Source organism: Stenella coeruleoalba (genome assembly GCF_951394435.1).
Source record: "Stenella coeruleoalba genome assembly, chromosome: 9".
Lineage (NCBI taxonomy): Eukaryota > Metazoa > Chordata > Mammalia > Artiodactyla > Delphinidae > Stenella > Stenella coeruleoalba.
Window position 1 is genome coordinate 31860248 of NC_137155.1, and position 17650 is coordinate 31877897.

Consider the following 17650-nt stretch of genomic DNA (forward strand, 5'->3'; position numbering starts at 1 on the left):
TCACTATTTCTAATAATGCAAATCAAAATTATAATGAGGTATCACCTCACACTAGTCAGAATGGTAATCTTCAAAAAATCTACAAACAATAAATGCTGGAGAGGGTGTGGAGAAAAGGGAACCCTCTTACACTGTTTGTGGGAATGGAAATTCATACAGCCACTATGCAGAACAGTATAGAGGTTCATTAAAAAACTAAAAATAGTACTACCATATGACCCAGCAATCACATTACTTGTCATATACCCAGAGAAAACCATAATTCAAAAAGATACATGCACCCGCAATGTTCACTGCAGCACTATTTACAATAACCAGGACATGGAAGCAACCTAAATGTCCATCAACAGAGGAATGGATAAAGAAGATGTGGTACATATATACAATGGAATATTACTCAGCCATAAAAGGAACGAAATTGTGTCATTTGCAGAGATGTTGATGGACCTAGACTCTCATACAGAGTGAAGTCAGAAAGAGAAAAACAAATCTCGTATATTAACACATATATGTGGACTCTGGAAAAACGGTAAAGATCATCTTATTTGCAAAGCATTAACAGAGACACAGATGTAGAGAACAAACATATGGATACCAAGGGCAAAGGGCAGGAGGTGGGATGAATTGGGAGATTGGGACTGACATATATACACTATTACGTATAAAACAGATAATTAATGAAAACCTACTGTATAGCACAGGGAACTCTACTTGGTGCTCTGTGGTGACCTAAATGGGAAGGAAATCCAAAAAAGAGGGGATATACATATATGTACAGCTGATTCACTTTGCTGTACAGCAAAAACTGACATAGCAGTGTAAAGCAAATATAATCCAGTTAAAAAAAAAAAATCTATGATAAAGTAAAAAGCATTACTTTTTTGGTATTTTCTTTGACTCACTCTTGGCGCCTGGTTCCTGGTTCCGAGTATGAAGTTCCTAGAAGTCCAAGAATCAAACTTGTACTACCACATAAAAAATAAAAAAATATAGAAAAAGTTTACTACTTGCATTATCCCTTTTATACAATATCGTTCTGATGCTTCCAAATGTGAATTTTTCACATAACTGAAGTTTACATTTTTAGTTTGATGCAAATCTTTTGAAAAATTTATTCCTTACTAGTCTTGTTTGGCAGAGTAGAATAAATTTAACTGTTTCTTGATTCAGGAATTGTTAATGAACACATATTATTACACTAGCCATGTCTTTACCTTAGGGTTTTACTATACAACGCGATCTACCCAAACACTATGTAAGCCTTGGTCGCTACAGATTTAAAAAGAATTTTTGGCGTCTTCTGTTAGTAGATCAATGTACTTCCCTGCTGCCTAACATCCCCTGCCCCTCACTTGGCCATATCTAATCTGTCCTGGGTTTGGAAATCTGTTAACTGAAGTTGTTATAGTAATGTATTCATTATGTCCATTAAGGTTCTGCATGAGATTTGCAGGGCTCTCCCAAGAGGAAAAGACAATAGCTTCTGCTTATAGACTGCGGCATCTATATATATGGCATACATTGCTTCTTAGTGTTTCTGTAAGCTTAAGAAACATCTTAATTACGTTTTCGTTTTTAGGTCTTCCTATAATTTCCTAACATTTACTGTTTAAAAATATTTAAGTAAAAAATGTCCCTAAATCAAATTTTAATTTCCATACATGTCTAGAGCAATGGCTACAAATTAACATGAAATTTGAATTGGTGTTCTTTGGTGGTACGTTCAGAGAAATGGTGACCAGATCTTAATACCAGGAATTATGAAGAGTTGCCAATATGTTTTCTAGTGAGAAGCATTTACTTTCCAGTGTTCATCATTATAAAAAGGTTGATAGTTCAAACAATTTATTGCTGTTTTATAGCATACATAATTAAATGAAGAAACATGTTAAACTCAAGGGAATTTTTAATAGGTTACTTGCAATTGTTATTGCAGGCAACAACTTGTACATGATTTTATTTCCAAATCCACAAAAAACAAATTTTATACAAATCAGCACTGTAAAAATGTCAATTACAGCCCCAGAGGCTTTGCTGGCAGAATAATTGTCTAAATTCTAGGATATGGGAAACAGGTTTTTTTCTGGACTCATCTTTTTTTTTTTTTCTTTTTTTTTACAAAAAAAAATTTACAAGTGAAATGTTACTACAAAACTTTTTATAAGGAATTTTTGCAAAACATTTACATTTTACCATCAACTATTTCTGTTTTAAAATCATTATGTAGATTTAATACCCTATGCTGCACATCAATTTATGTGGGATGACAACTTAGTGACATGCATAAAAAAACACCACAAGGCCTTAAAATGAAGACTTAAATACAAATATTGTTGCAATAAAACAGTTATAAAATTGAAAAATAGGACCTAAACATCATGCTTATCTAAGTTTGACAAATTAACTTTTTCTCCTAGATTACACACTTTTATTACTGCTCTCATGAGAGTGTGATAAATAATGACTTAACATCAAGTTCTAATGTAATCAGCAACACATACACAAACCTAACCAAAGAAAGTATACTGTAAGAAAAAACTATTCTAACACTGGAGTTCTACCATGATAAATACATAGCTTTGCACTGATAATTACAATAAAGAAAAGTTTTATAACAGTGGCAAAGGGAATGAACAGTGAAATGTCATTAAACAAGACTCTACTGCACATCTGTGCCCTATTACTTATAACAGCTATATCCCACTGAGTCAAATAAAGGACACTGAAATTTACGATTCTTATAAGACAGAAGAGTGGATTCAGAATGGTATGCAGAACAGACTGTCAAAAGATTTCTAATTTCAGTGGTGAAATGTGCACCTGCTAACACAAATTAATATATTTTATATGCTATAAAGCTATCCAAATTCATTTTGTTAAATTTATAATAGGCCTCATTGTTGATTAAAAAATAACTTCGGTTTCTGAGGAGCATACATAGGTATGCATTAAAATTGGTTCATGGAATAATGGTGCAGAGAGCTCATACTCGGTATTAACAACAACAAAAAGTGTCACTCTGAGGAAACATGATTCAAACATTACGAAAGTTTCTTTGCATAAAAAAATTTATAGCACTGATTGTGTAGCATAATGATAGATAAAATATATATTTGATGTTTCAGCTCCTATATAATAAAATTAAAATTAATACTACCAAATGCTCCTCTGTACCAAACAAAGCAACAAACTGATTCTGATGTTTTAAAGCCAGATACATCAGTTGTTAAGAGTACGTTAAATAAAATATACAAAACAATTTACAAAATCCAACTAAAATTTAAAGACTTTGTTACAAGTCTACAAAAGCTTTAAGAAACTTGAAATTTATAACCACAGTGTAAAAATTTTTTTTTCCTTTAATCTCAAAGCTTTTTTATACAAACTGAAAGCACAAAAGACCTTCAGTTTTATATAACGCTACAAAGGGCTGGCCTAAAGTGTACATAGTGTAAACAGTGATCATTACAGTATTTCTCCTTCATCAAAAATACAAGAAACATCACAATTTCGGAAGAGATTTCGCATGAGTAGTACTTTTCCTGAAATAATAGGGAATGCACAAGAAAACATACACCTATATTCAAACAGTCCCCAAACTAATGGTGTTAATAAACCGAGCAGTTAAAAACTTTAGTTTTCAAATGGTCAATTCCAATTCCATTATAATTCTTTGTAAATATATTTTTAAACTATTAAATATCTTACTAATATTTAAGCTACTGGTATACTCCCAATTTTTTTTATATGAAACTTTTGGCCATCTTTCCTATTAAGACCCTTGTATAAACAATGAAATACATTTTTTCTTTAGTCACTTAATTGAAATTATTCTGATTTTTAAAAAATAATTTTTGTTTCATAGTATCACATCTGTTATATATTTGTTAGGCTGTCTTCTTAGGGAAAATTCAGTTATTGGCATAACATAAAGACATTACTGTGTTATAAATTCTTAATCAGCCTCTAACACAGTGCTAGAAATAAAATGGGATTCGCTAATTTTTAGTAAAGAGGAAAACAGAAATTGTAATGTAGTTAAAAGATAATTTTCTGCTGGCCTTAAAAAAAGTGTGATAATTCTTTCTTTGGCTACCAAGTCAAAGCATAAAGAATTTTGCACATTGTCAACATAATTCATATTTACAGAATATGAAACTACAGAATGATTTAAACTCTATGCAAATATTTCCAATATAAACATTTAAAATGAACTTTGTGGTTCAACCTAGGGTTAGGAATATAATCAATCCTAACTTCAAAACCTTACCTGTTAAATTGCCTCATTTTATTTTTCTGAAGCTATTATGAGTTTTGTTTTCCCCCCAGTATTTTCCTAAGGTTTCAATCTAAAATTTAACCTAAGGTTTAGCTCTAAGTTCCTCTTGTGTCTCCAAATGGAGAAAGTACTTGGACTTCACTGATTGTCTGCATACGCACTACTACAATGTAGTGGTAATAAAGATCTGAGATGCCTCTCAGATTACTTTTTTGGAACTTACCTAATTCAACTGTTGAAGAACTTCTAATATTTAGAAAAGACGGCCAAAACTATTTTCAGTTGATTTTCCAAAAATCAAGCTAAGGAAATAAAGTATTATCTCTATCATCAGTTAACTATCTGTTTTCTGTGCTACTGCAAAAAAAAATAAATCCACATAAATTATTACTGACTGAATTTATAACAAAGTACTTTCAAAGAAAACAAGTCCAATTAAGGTCCAGCCTACAAACTACTGAGGTCTGTCTTTTTAAACATGTTAACACATGATGTTAAGAGAGGGGAAGATTCAGTTTAAAGATAATGTGATAGATCTCCAAATAACTACAACGTATAATATGGAGGAAATACTTTTCTACCTGTTTCCAGTACATCTGTTTGCTTTTTATATTTTTAAAAATTCAACACTTCATGTGCTGACCCAAAATCTTGGAATACTTAAAGAAGCCAAGAATGAAAACATGATTTCCTACTTTGTAATTCACCTGACCAGCCCATTTCCAGATTTTCAAATGTGTGTAAACTTAAGTGCAGCACTAGAGGTCTCTGTTATAAATAACTTTTCAGAATTCTTCCATGTTGGTTGAAACATTGGGAGTTGCTGGGTTTGAATCTTGAGAAATGGCTGCAACTGTGACAATTCTTGGGGAGCCAAGCACCTCTGTTACAGATGAGTCCAGTTCTCCGGAGGTAACAATGGCAAGAGCTGTCCCACCACCTTTCTTATTCTGGTGCGTTTTGACATGTTTGGAGAGATGATCACTCCGCATAAATCTTTTAGAACATTCCGGACATTCAAATCTCTTTTCACCTAAACAGAAAAATAATAAATGAATAGTAATTCACTTTATCTAAATTAAATTATAATTTAAAATAATTTCTCTTCTGGTCATACTATACTTTTGAGTAGTTGCAAAATACTTCATGTTTTTATTTTAAAATGCCATCCAACACACAGTGCAGTACATGACTTTAAAGTCATGATTCTGCTAAGAACTGAAAATAAAAGCTGTTTCCTCAGTTTCCTTATCTACAAAATAAGAGGGTTTTCTAACAGATGATCTCAAAAATCTCTTCCAGGTATAACAATACATAATGTTCAAGGCTCATATCCGCCCTTCCTTAAAAACTATTGTCTAGGTTTTGAATATAATGCCTAGAGGCAGGAAATATCTTAGAACTACTTCAAATAAAATCAGTTAATAATTTTGTAGTGTACTGAGTTTCTTCACAAGGCAAAAATAAGAGTGGGGCAAACACTACATTTCAAATTTAACAGAATTTTTAGGTCTCACAGAATTAAGACTATTAGATTCTGGTACACGGAGTGATCCTTATATATTCTCTCTCTAAGTTATAAGATAGTTCTACTGGAACTAACTACTTCTGTATTTCAGAAAAAAGTCCTTTCATTTTGTGTATAATGGGTGCAGCACATAAAAATTTGGTTAATTGGTATATTGTCACGTTCATAATGGATAAACTATTAGCTTTAGTCCTTCCCTTAAAATTGTTACTTAAGGGAAAGAAGCAATATTTTTTCCCAGTCTGATAGTAGAACTTGGATAATAAGAATATTCAATTCAGCTGGCTTCTTTTACCTGGCCCTGCTTTTGACTTACTAATAGAAAATCTATAGTGTCCATGTCAGATATTATCCCCTATTCTTTGTTTTATTTTAAAAAATTGCATTTGAGGTATCTCATTGAAATTTTCTTCCTCTTTCAGTCTTGAAAAATTAAATGAAAGGATAAATAAATAGTTGAGACAAAATTCTTAAAGACATTAAAAATAAAGGCAGTTAAGGTTTAAGGTAAAACGACTTGCATCTTATGAATGCTAACAGCCAGACAAGGGCTAAAAACAATTAAATGAGGGTTTATGTTTAGGATCAATCCTGAACTCTTTTATCTTTCAAGTTTCCCATTTTACTTCAAAAGAAAAATTCTAAGTGTAAAAATTTAAAAGCTGGAAGAAATTTTAAGGATCTTATTTTACATTTTCATTTTATAGATAGTAAGTTGGGGCTCAGAAATTAATTAATTTGCTTGGGAAACATACAATTTATTAATATCAGAGCAGAATTCAAGGCACCTGGTTTCTAGTTCAGGCTTTTTGTACTGAATCACCTGTAGTAGAGACCTCTGTTCTTTTACAGCAACAGTGGCCAAGAATAATCAGAAAGAAATCAGGTAAGTGATGGCTTGAAGGCACGAGATCATTCAGTAAACACTGAATCAATGGGTGATCAACTTGTACACACTGGCTGTTTAATAAACATTTGTTAGCTGTGATATTCATGAGCTCAGTCATTTTTCAACAAATATTTGTGGAACATCTGTAATGTGCCAGGCACTGGTGATACAAATCTGAACAAGTCAGAGTCTCTGATTTTAAGAAGCTTCCGTTATCTTGAGAGAGTCATTTGTAACCACATGGAGCTACTGGTACCAAATGAGAAAGAAATTCAAGTCCCCACCTACTCAGCAGGAAACTGTAAGATAAATGAGAAATGATGGGGACATGGTTTGTGTGTGGACTTTCTAGTCTACTCCTAAGAGGTGTGGGTATCCAATTAATTTCAAGCAATGAAAGTTGGATAAAATCTCAAAATAAGTAAATTATGTTGTACAATTCAACTATCATTAGGGGAATGACATTTCAGTTTATTAACCTTTTCCACAAAGAAGTGTGTTTTCTATGGTGTAAGACAATTTCTGAATTTCTTACCTCTTAGCAAACATTATCATTATACTTTATAATATATGGATACAGGGAGGTACAGGGTTCTTGTACTAACTAAATACACTATAATATCTTTTTTGTATTTATAATTATTTTAATTATTTTTATAATTATTTTTAGTAGGGTTAATACTTTTTATAATTAATGCAACTAATTATCAAAACTGTTGATATTAGTTAGTTATGGTGGGCAAAATGCCCCAATCCCCCACAAAGATGTCTGTGCCCTAATCCCTGGAACTTGTGAATACGTTTTATTACATGGCAAAAGGGATGTAACTAAGTTTATAAAGGTTAACAAAGGGAGAGTGTTCTGAATTACCTGCGTGGGCCCAATCTAATCACATAAGTTCTTAAAAGGAGACTGCTTTCTTCAGCTGGAATCAGAGAGACGCAGCAAGAGAAATCAGAGAAATCAGAAGTGTGAGAGGAACTTGACCCGCTGTTGCTGGAGGGGTGCCACGTGGAAAGTGTGAGAAGGAACGTGGGTCACCTCCAGGAGTAAATGCCAGCCCCACTGCCCACCTGCTGACAGGCAGCAAGAACACAGGGACCTACGCCCTACAACAGCAAACGCTGAATCTGGCTGATAGCGTAAGTCTGGAAGCAGATGCTCTCCCAGAGCCTTCGGGGCGGGAACACAGCCCAGCCAACACCCTGATCTCATCTTTGTGAGAGGCTAAGCAGAGGACCCCGGCTGAGCCTACTAGGACTTCAGACTTAAACAAACAGTGATATAAAAATGTGTGTTATTTTAAGCTGTTAAATTTGTGGTAGTTTGCTGTAGGAGCAATAGAGAACTGATAGTTATATAAGACACAGTCTTGAAAAAGGTAAAGCCTAATTAAAAAAAAATTACAGCTGATCTGTTACATGGATCAAGATCTGTGAAATATCTACATCACAAGTATCAAAAGCATATCAAGAAGAAATTCCAAATTTTATTTCTCTAAGAAAATCTCAAGGATGTAAGCAAAATGATTTTGGTTTAATACACTGAATATAGGGGAAAAATTGCTTATTTCACCTATATTATTAATAAAATGCCAAGCTGTATTACACAACTATTAAAATATGGTAGTATTTTAAAAGGATTTAAGTAGAAGATTCATATTTAGAAATTATGTAGATTATTTGCTAACATGATGTTAACAGTAATTTCTCTCAGAAAAAAAATTTGCTGAGATTTTCAAATGGAATCATAGACTTGAAAGGATAAACGGAACTAAATCAGATCTTTTAAGCTTTATGTATTTGAGGTACCCATCAAGAGCCAATTATCTAGCTGCCACAGTTCTGCCTACAATCTCATTTTCAAAGTGTTACCCTCAAACTTAAGCTAATGTAATATATAAAACATACTTTATGGATTACTGATGTTATTTCTACGTTTGTCATTTGATAACATACCTGCATATTTATCAATTAAAATAATTTCAGGAGTGAACTGAGGGCCTATATTAGTTTCCAAGGGCTACTATAAAAAAGCAAAAACAAAAAATCACAAACGGGGTGGCTTAAAAACAACAGATATTCTCTCTCTCACAGTTATGGAGCTAGATGCCCCAAATCAAGGTGTCAGTAGCGCAATGCGCCCATCAAAGGCTCTAGAGAAGAATACTCCCTTGCCTCATCCTAGCTGCTGGTGACTTCTGGCAATCCTTGGCATTCATCGGCTTGTAGGTGCAGCTCTCCAATCTTTGCCTCTGTCTTCACATGGCCTTTTCCCCTGTGTCTCTGTGTCTTCTCCCTTCCTTACATGGATGCCAGTCATTGGATTTAGGGTGCACTAGGTCCTAAATCCTAGACACTAAGCATAGTATGACTTCATCTTAATTCATCTCATCTGCAAATAACTATTTCCCAAGAAGGTCACATTCACAGATACTGGGGATTAGGACTTAAACATATCTTTCTGGGAGGCACAATTCAACCCACTACAGGGACATTTTTAAATGTCTGGCATTTATTACAGCTAAGTAAAAAACACACCCTTTGCTCAATGAATAACTTTCAACTAGACGTCCATTTGTAGCATATATACAATTTCTTATCAGACTTTTATATATAACTCACTCTACAGAAATCATATTTTGATTTGTTCTAAAAAACCTCATTATTCAAACTGAGAAACCTGTAGTCCCTGGATCCCTCCAATGTCTATCAGGAGGGACCTATCAGTCCCTCCTGGACACTCTCCCTTACCTACTCAGCCTAGAATATCTAAATGAATCTTTTCATAAGTGCACTCAATTCTCCTCTATCATTACCTGTGGATAAAAACAAATTAAAAGGGGGAGGAATGATAGTTTGAGAGAATTTATATGGCTCAAATTTTCTTGAAGTAGAAGACAGAGTAAGGGAAAGTTAACTGGGAGTGACAAGGGAATTCAGAAGACTTAAGGAGGTTTAGGTAATTGCTAAGGTAATGAGGAAGCTGAAAAAAAGAATAAGATTGATAGGCTGTCTGAGAGACTGGATGAGATTTGAGACCATAAATTTGTAGATATCAAATGTGCATCACGAGTAATTTTTCATTTCTTCCTTCAGCAATTATCTACTCAGATATAGAAGCCCTTTGGTCATTTCATTATAAACACTTTTTTTTGTTTGTTTGTTTTTTGGGGTTTTTTTTGCGGTACGCGGGCCTCTCACTGTTATGGCCTCTCCCGTTGCGGAGCACAGGCTCCAGACGCGCAGGCTCAGCGGCCATGGCTCACGGGCCCAGCCACTCCACGGCATGTGGGATCTTCCCGGACCAGGGCACGAACCCGTGTCCCCTGCATCGGCAGGCAGACTCTCAACCACTGTGCCACCAGGGAAGCCCTAAACATTTTTTTAAAAGGCAATCTATCTACTCTAATGGTTTTAACTATCATCTATAAATGGATAGGTACATCAAGATCCAGATTCCTAAACTATGAATTTAACATCTCCAAGATGTGCCATAGAAAGCATCATTCAACATGTCGCAAACAGAACTCATTAACTTTCCAATCCTTATAATTCTCAGAAATAAAGGGGAAAAGTCCCCCAAACTATGAAAGAGGTAATGTCAGTAAACATGGTGATCTCCAAAAATTCACTCCTCTGTGAAAGGAATCAGAAACTGGGAAAAAACAATCAAATCAACCCTTTCAGACTCTGGAAATTAATCAAGCGTTCCAGTAACTCAGGGAGTGTTTAATAAAGAAAATGTCTGAATCTTGGTAAGAAGAGCAAGTTTTGTGGTGTTTTAACTTGCCTAGTTCCATTTTCTACTCCCCAGCAGCCTGGTAGTCACCAGAGGGAACAGAACAGAGCTGGAGCCCTTTCAAAACTTCTTTCCCAAAGAATCATCATTGTTTCTTTGGAGGACCCCACTTAAAATACTTTTCTATTTAACCTTCCTTGGAAATATCCAATGCAAAAAGTCTTCTTCCGGGGTAGAGAATGGCATGTGTTTGTCTAAAACAATTATAGGAAAGTGTTTTAACTTCATGGATGTCCAAAACAATGAATAATACTTGGGCCAAACAATAAACAGACTAAACAAAAAGCTTAAAAGAAAAAGCTGACATACTCCTTGGAATCTAGAAGGCCACATACATGCTTAGGGCTGTGAGTCTACTCAGGAAAGGGCTGAGAAGAACCAAACTCTCACTTATGCCTATCCTTTGAGGTTCTGCAAAAGCAGAAAGTGAAGGCTATGGTAGCATTGTCAACTGTCTGGCTGAGTGTTGATGGGGGCTCCAACATGCACACAAAGCCTCTCAGCAAAGAGGGAGAGACTTATTGGTCCTAGGTTTTTAAAAGAAAGAATATTTGGGGCTTCCCTGGTGGCGCAGTGGTTGAGAGTCCGCCTGCCGATGCAGGGGACACGGGTTCGTGCCCCGGTCCGGGAGGATCCCACATGCCGCGGAGTGGCTGGGCCCGTGAGCCATGGCCGCTGAGCCTGCGCGTCTGGAGCCTGTGCTCCAGGACGGGAGAGGCCACAACAGAGAGAGGCCCGCATACCGCAAAAAAAAAAAAAAAAAAAAAAAAAAAGAATATTTGAAGAAATGATGGCTGAAAACTCCCCAAATTTGATGAAAAACATTAATATACACATTGAAGAGGCTCAGTTAACTTCAAGTAGGTTAAGTGAAAAGAAATTCACACTGAGACACAATAATCAAACTGTTTAAAGCGAAAAACAAAGACAGAATCTAGAAAGCAGCAAAATAGAAGTGACTCATCATCTACAAGGGATCATCACTAAGAAAAAAGCTGATTTTTTTCATCAGAGATCACGGAGGTGTGAAAGCAATGGGATGATATATTCAAAGAGATAAAAGGAAAAAACCTGTCAATCAAGAATTCTATATACAGAAAAATTATCTTTCAAAAATAAGGATAAATTAAGATGTTCCCAGATTAATAAAAACTGAAGGAATCTATCACTAGCACATCTGCACCTATAAGAAATACTAAAGGGAGTCCTTCAGGCTGAAATGAAAAGACACTAAATGATAACTGGAATACACATGAAGAAATAAAGAACACCAGGTAAAGTAACTACATAGATAAATATAAAAGACAGTGTAAATGCATTTTTTACTCATTTTTCCTGCATCTAGTTCAAAACACAACTGAATAAAACAGTAATTACAAATCTGTGTTGATGGGTACAATATACAAAGATGTAATTAGTGAAAAAAACAGCAGAAGTGGAGGCAGAGCTATGTAGGAGAAAAGCTTTTGCGTGCTATTGAAATAAAGTTGGTATTAATCCAGACTAGACTGTTTTAAGATGTGAACTGCAATCCCCAAAGCAGGCAACCACTAAGAAAATAACTTAAAAAAACATACATACATATATATATATATATATATGTATGTGTGTGTATATATATATGCATACATATATACATACACATACATACATATATTAAAAGAAATTACAAGGTAATTAAAATAACACATGAGCAATATTTGTTTAACACAAAATGTCAATAATGGAGAAACACAGGAACAAAAAAGATAAAAGACATGAAGACAAATAGAAAACAAATACCAAAATGGCAGAAGTCCTTAGCAGTAATTGCATTAAACATGAATGTATTAAACACTCCAATCAAAAGGCAGAAATTGACAGACCGGATTAAGAAAAAACATGATACAACTATATGCTTTCTACCAGAGGCTCACTTTAAATTCAAAGACATGAATAGGCTAAAAGTAAAAGGACAGAAAACTGATACACTGTGCAAATAGAGTCGGAATGGCTATATTAATATTAGAACAATAAGATAAAAATTACTACTAGAGACAAGTAAGGATACTTTATAATAATAAAAGTGTCACTCCACCAAGAAGATATAACAATTAGAAACATGTATGTACCTAACAACAGAGTCCCAAACCATAAGAAGCAAAATCAACAGAATTGAAGGGAGATAGACAATTCTACATTATACCTATCGCTTTCCTGTATTCTCCATTTCAACTGGTAGCAGTCATCATTGGTACCTTTCATCTCTTTTCTCACATCTAATTAATCACCAAGTCCTGTCAATTTTATTACACAAACATCTCTTAAACTGGTCCCAAATATACCTTACAACTTGTTTTAGTTGGTATCTTACCAAAAGTCCTTACTGTCTTTGCTGATTGGTCTCAAAATTATTCCCTATAAATTTATCCTCCATACAAATACTAAATGGTCTAAAATGAAAAGGTGACCATCTAATTATCTGCTGAAAACTTTCAATGGTTCCTCATTTCCTATGGCTGCAGAAAAGAACAAAATCAAATAGTACATAACATCCTACTGACCTCTGCCTACCTTTTCTGTTTTATCTATTGCCACAAATATCATGGTTCCCAAACACTGAACTGCTTGTAGGTTCTGACATATCATACTTTCTTTCTTGTATGAGTTAGATTCTAGTCCAGGTGACTCTACTCCACCTCCCAGTCATATAATTTTAGGCAACTTCTCTCTCCAATTCTCAGTTTCTTCATTTTTAGCTGGGAGTAACAGAAATACCTACCTCATATTATTGCTCAAAGGATAAAATGAGAAAATGGATTTTAAAAAAGCATTTAGAAACCCAGCACACTGAAGGGGATCAGATACGTTAACTACTACTGTTACTGCCTGTCTGTATTTGTTTACTGCTTCCATGGCTCATTCTTGCCCATTACTAAATAACTCAACTTGGCTCAAGGAACTAAGCTTCTCATTAGTCCTTATTTATAAAATGATGGAATTGCACAAAATCATTTTCAGGAGTCCCTCTGGCTCTAACTCTTATCTTTTTTTTTTTTTTTTTGCCTTAGGCGGGCCTCTCACTGTTGTGGCCTCTCCCGTTGTGGAGCACAGGCTCCGGACGCACAGGCTCAGCGGCCATGGCTCACAGGCCCAGCCGCTCCGCAGCATGTGGGATCTTCCCAGACCGGGGCACGAACCCGTGTCCCCTGCATCGGCAGGTGGACTCTCAACCACTGTGCCACCAGGGAAGCCCAACTCCTATCATTCTTGATAAAGAGACATGTTTCATGACATTGAGGCATATGCATGAGGCTGAGCAGGAAATTCTTTGGATTGTTAAAATAAAAATAAACTAGAAAATCTCTCTCCCTTTTTAGACTGCAATTTCGCAAAGATAAGAGTTGTCTCACACTTCTGAAAATGTATTAATTTACATACAGTAAAATTCATTCTTTCTGCTACATAGTTCTATGAGTTTTGATAAATGTATTAAGTCATGTAGCTATCTCCAAAATTCAAATGTAGAAGAACTGCTGTCACTTCCAAAAACTCCTTCATGATGTCTCTTCAGTCAAACTCCCTCCTCCATCACACACTAGAAAACACTGATCTGTTCACCTTTTGTATAGTTTTGATTTTTCTATTACATCATACAAATGGAATCATTCAACAAGTAGCCTTTTGATGCTGGATGCTTTCACTTAGCATAATGCATCTGAATTTCATCCATGTGGTTGTGTGTATTAATAATTCATTCCTCTACGTTGGGGAAGAGTACTCCAATGTATGGATATACCACAATATTTCATCCATTCACCAGCTGAAGGACACTTGGGGTGTTTCCAGTTTGGGTGATTATAAATAAATCTTCCATATATATTCAAAGGTGAGGTGAATACTTGGGAGTGGATGCAAGGTCATATGGTTAAGTGTATGTTTTAACTTTTATAAGAAAATTCCAAAATGTTTTCCAAAGGTGCTGTGTCATTTTGCATTCCCACCAGCAAGGAAGTTCCAGTTCTGCAATCTCCCCGGTACTTATAATTGTCAGGGTTTTGGTGTCCTTGTTTTTTATTTTAGCCATTCTAATAGGTGTATACAGGTATCTTGTTGTGGTACTAATTTGCATTCCCCCAAATAAAAGACGATGTTGAACATCTTTTCGTGTGCTTATTTGCCACATGTATAATGTTTAGTGAAGTGTCCAGATCCTTTGCCAATTTTTAAAAAGTGTACTGTTGTTCACATACTGTTGAGGTTTGAGACTTCTTTATATATTCTAGATAAAAGTACATTGTCAGATATATGATTTTCAAATATTTTCTTCCAGTCTGTGTCTGGCGTTTTCAGAATTTTTCACAGAGCAGAAGTTTTTAGTTTTTATGAAATCCAGTTTTTCAATTTTTCTTTTATGGATTGTACTTCTGATGTTGTATTAAAAACTTTGGTCTAACCTCAGGCCACAAAGATTTTATCCCATATTTAAAAGGTTTTACAGTTTTAGGTTTAGATTTAGGTTTGAGTGATTCTGAGTTAGTTTTTATAAAACATATGAGGTATGCAGGTCAAAGTTTCTTTTTTGCATGTGGCTGTCCAACTCTGCCACATTTTGTTGCTGAGAACTTCTGTCTTTCCTTTTATTGTAAGCATGCTTACCTTTACTCCATGGATGATGGTTATAATATCTGCTTTAAAGTCTTTGTCTAATAATTCTAACTTGTGGATTATCTTGTATCATGGTCAGATACAGAGTATGTTGAGTAATTTTGGATTGTATCCTGGACATTTTAAAAAATAAATTTATTTATTTATTTTGGTCACATTGGGTCTTAGTTGCTGCACGCGGGCTTTCTTTAGTTGCGTTGAGCAGGGGCTACTCTTCGTTGGGTGCGCGGGCTTCTCATTGCAGTGGCTTCTCTTGTTGCGGAGCACAGGCTCTAGGTGCGTAGGCTTCAGTGGTTGTGGCACGTGGGCTCAGTAGTTGTGGCTCACAGGCTCTAGAGCACAGGCTCAGTAGTTGTGGCTCACGGGCTCTAGAGCACAGGCTCAGCAGTTGTGGTTCGCGGGCTCTAGAGCGCAGGCTCAGTAGCTGTGGTGCACGGGCTTACTTGCTCCGCGGCATGCGGGATCTTCCCGGACTAGGGCTGGAACCCGTGTCCCCTGCATCGGCAGGCAGACTCTCAACCACTGCGCCACCAGGGAAGCTCAATAAAGTATTTTTTAATTAAGGTATATGTATTATTTTTTTAGATGTAATGCTACTGTACACTTAACAGACTACAGTATAGTGTAAACCTAACTTTTACATGCACTGGGAAACCAAAAAATTCATGTGACTGGCTTTACTGAGATATTCACACTTCATCAAGGTGGTCTGGAACCGAACCTGGCATATCTGAGATTTGCATGTAACGATGGGATTGGATCATAACTCTATAAATAAATACTCATGAATGCATACCATAGTGGTAAAAATAAATGTCTGAATAAACAAATAATTGGGGAAGAAAGTATAGATAGATCTTCCTTATATAAGAGTCACAATTAAAAATTGTACAAACGTGAGGGAAATAGAAAATGACCTTTAGTACATCACAGTAACATCACACAGAACATCACATTGTATCTGCAGGCAAGATACAGGTGGGCGGGGTGATGCACCACACCAGCAAGAAAGTTGCCACGGACTCCGACATCCCATGGACTCTGACACCCCACGGACTCTGACATCCCACAGACGATATCAGGCGTCCCCCGCCCTTAACTGTCCCAGTCTTTTCTGCACTGGTCGTGGGACGTGTAGGAGGGACTCGGGGAGACCCCAAAAAGCTGGATATGGACTCAGTGACCTTTAAGGATGTGGCTGTGAACTTCATCCTGGAGGAGTGGGCTCTACTGAATCCTACACAGAAGAAACTCTACAGAGATGTGATGCAGGAAACCTTCAGGAAGCTGGCCTCAGCAGGAACAAAATGGGATGGTGATGACATTGAAGAGCAGTACAAAAACCAGGGGGGAAAACCAAGAAATCATATGACAGTGAGATTCTCTGAGAGTAAAGACAGTAGTCCACGTGGAAGAAACTTCAACCTTACTCCATCTCTTGATCAGAACAAGAAAACTCCTGGATTAAAACCATGTGAATGCAGTGTATGTGGAAAAGTCTTCATGCATCATTCATCTCTTAATAGACTCATGAAATGTCACACTGAACACAAACCTCAAGATTTTTAAAAAATATGATCAGGGCTGTATAATACATATAAATGTAAGGAAAGTGGGAAAGTTTACAAATATTACAGTTCCTTACAGAAGCACTCACACAAGAACTTACACAGGAGAGAAACTGTATGAATTCCAGCAATGTGGAAAAAGTTTCAGTAATCATTCATCAAGGTTTCCAAACACATGAAAGAGTTCACTCTGGAGAGTAGCCCTATGAATATAAGCAATGGCATAAAGGTTTACGTTCTCAAAAGGTTTCCAAAAACACGAAAGAGATCACACCGTAGAAAAACCCTATGAATGTAAGGAATGTGAGGAAGCATTCATTAACCCCAGTTCTCTTCAAATACATGAAAGGAGTCACAGTGGAGAGAAACCATATGTGTATAAAACATATTGTAAAGCATTTAGTATTCCCAGATAGCTTCAAGAACATCAAAGAACCCATACTGGAGAAAAACCCTATGAATGTAAAGTATGTGGGAAATCCTTTGCTTCCACGTACGTTCAAGTGCATGAAAGAGCTCACACTGGACAGAAACCCTATCAATGTCAGGAATGTGGGAAAGCCTTCGTTTGTCCCTCAGGCATTTGAAGGCACAAGAGACTGCACACTAGAGAGAAACCATATAAATGTGAAGAATGTGGGAAAGCATTCAATATCCCAATTCTCTTCACATACATGAAAGGACTCACACTAGAGAGAAACTGTATGTGTGTAAAACATGTTATAAAGCATTTAGTATTCCCAGATAGCTTCGAAAACATGAAAAAAAACATACTGGAGAAAAACCCTATGAATGTAAAATATGTGGGAAAACCTTCAGTTCCACTTATGTTCAAGTGCATGAAAATAATTCACACTGGAGAGAGACCCTATAAATGTAAGGGATGTGGGAAAGTCTACATTTTTCTCTCTCAGGCATTCAAAGACACATGAGCCTG

General features: G+C 35.8%; 1 protein-coding gene across 3 annotated transcripts in view; it reads right to left on the minus strand.

The window, feature by feature from the left end:
* Nucleotides 1-1662: 1662 nt before the first annotated feature.
* Nucleotides 1663-17650, minus strand: part of SP4 (Sp4 transcription factor) — a 72501-nt gene continuing 56513 nt past the window's right edge. For 2 of the 3 annotated variants that reach the window (XM_079931042.1, XM_079931044.1), the window contains one exon: nt 1663-5312. In XM_079931042.1, the coding sequence (XP_079787168.1) occupies nt 5065-5312 (248 nt within the window). In that variant the 3' untranslated portion in view covers nt 1663-5064. The remainder of the gene's footprint in view (nt 5313-17650) is intronic. The other variant, XM_079931043.1, reaches the window with a different exon arrangement.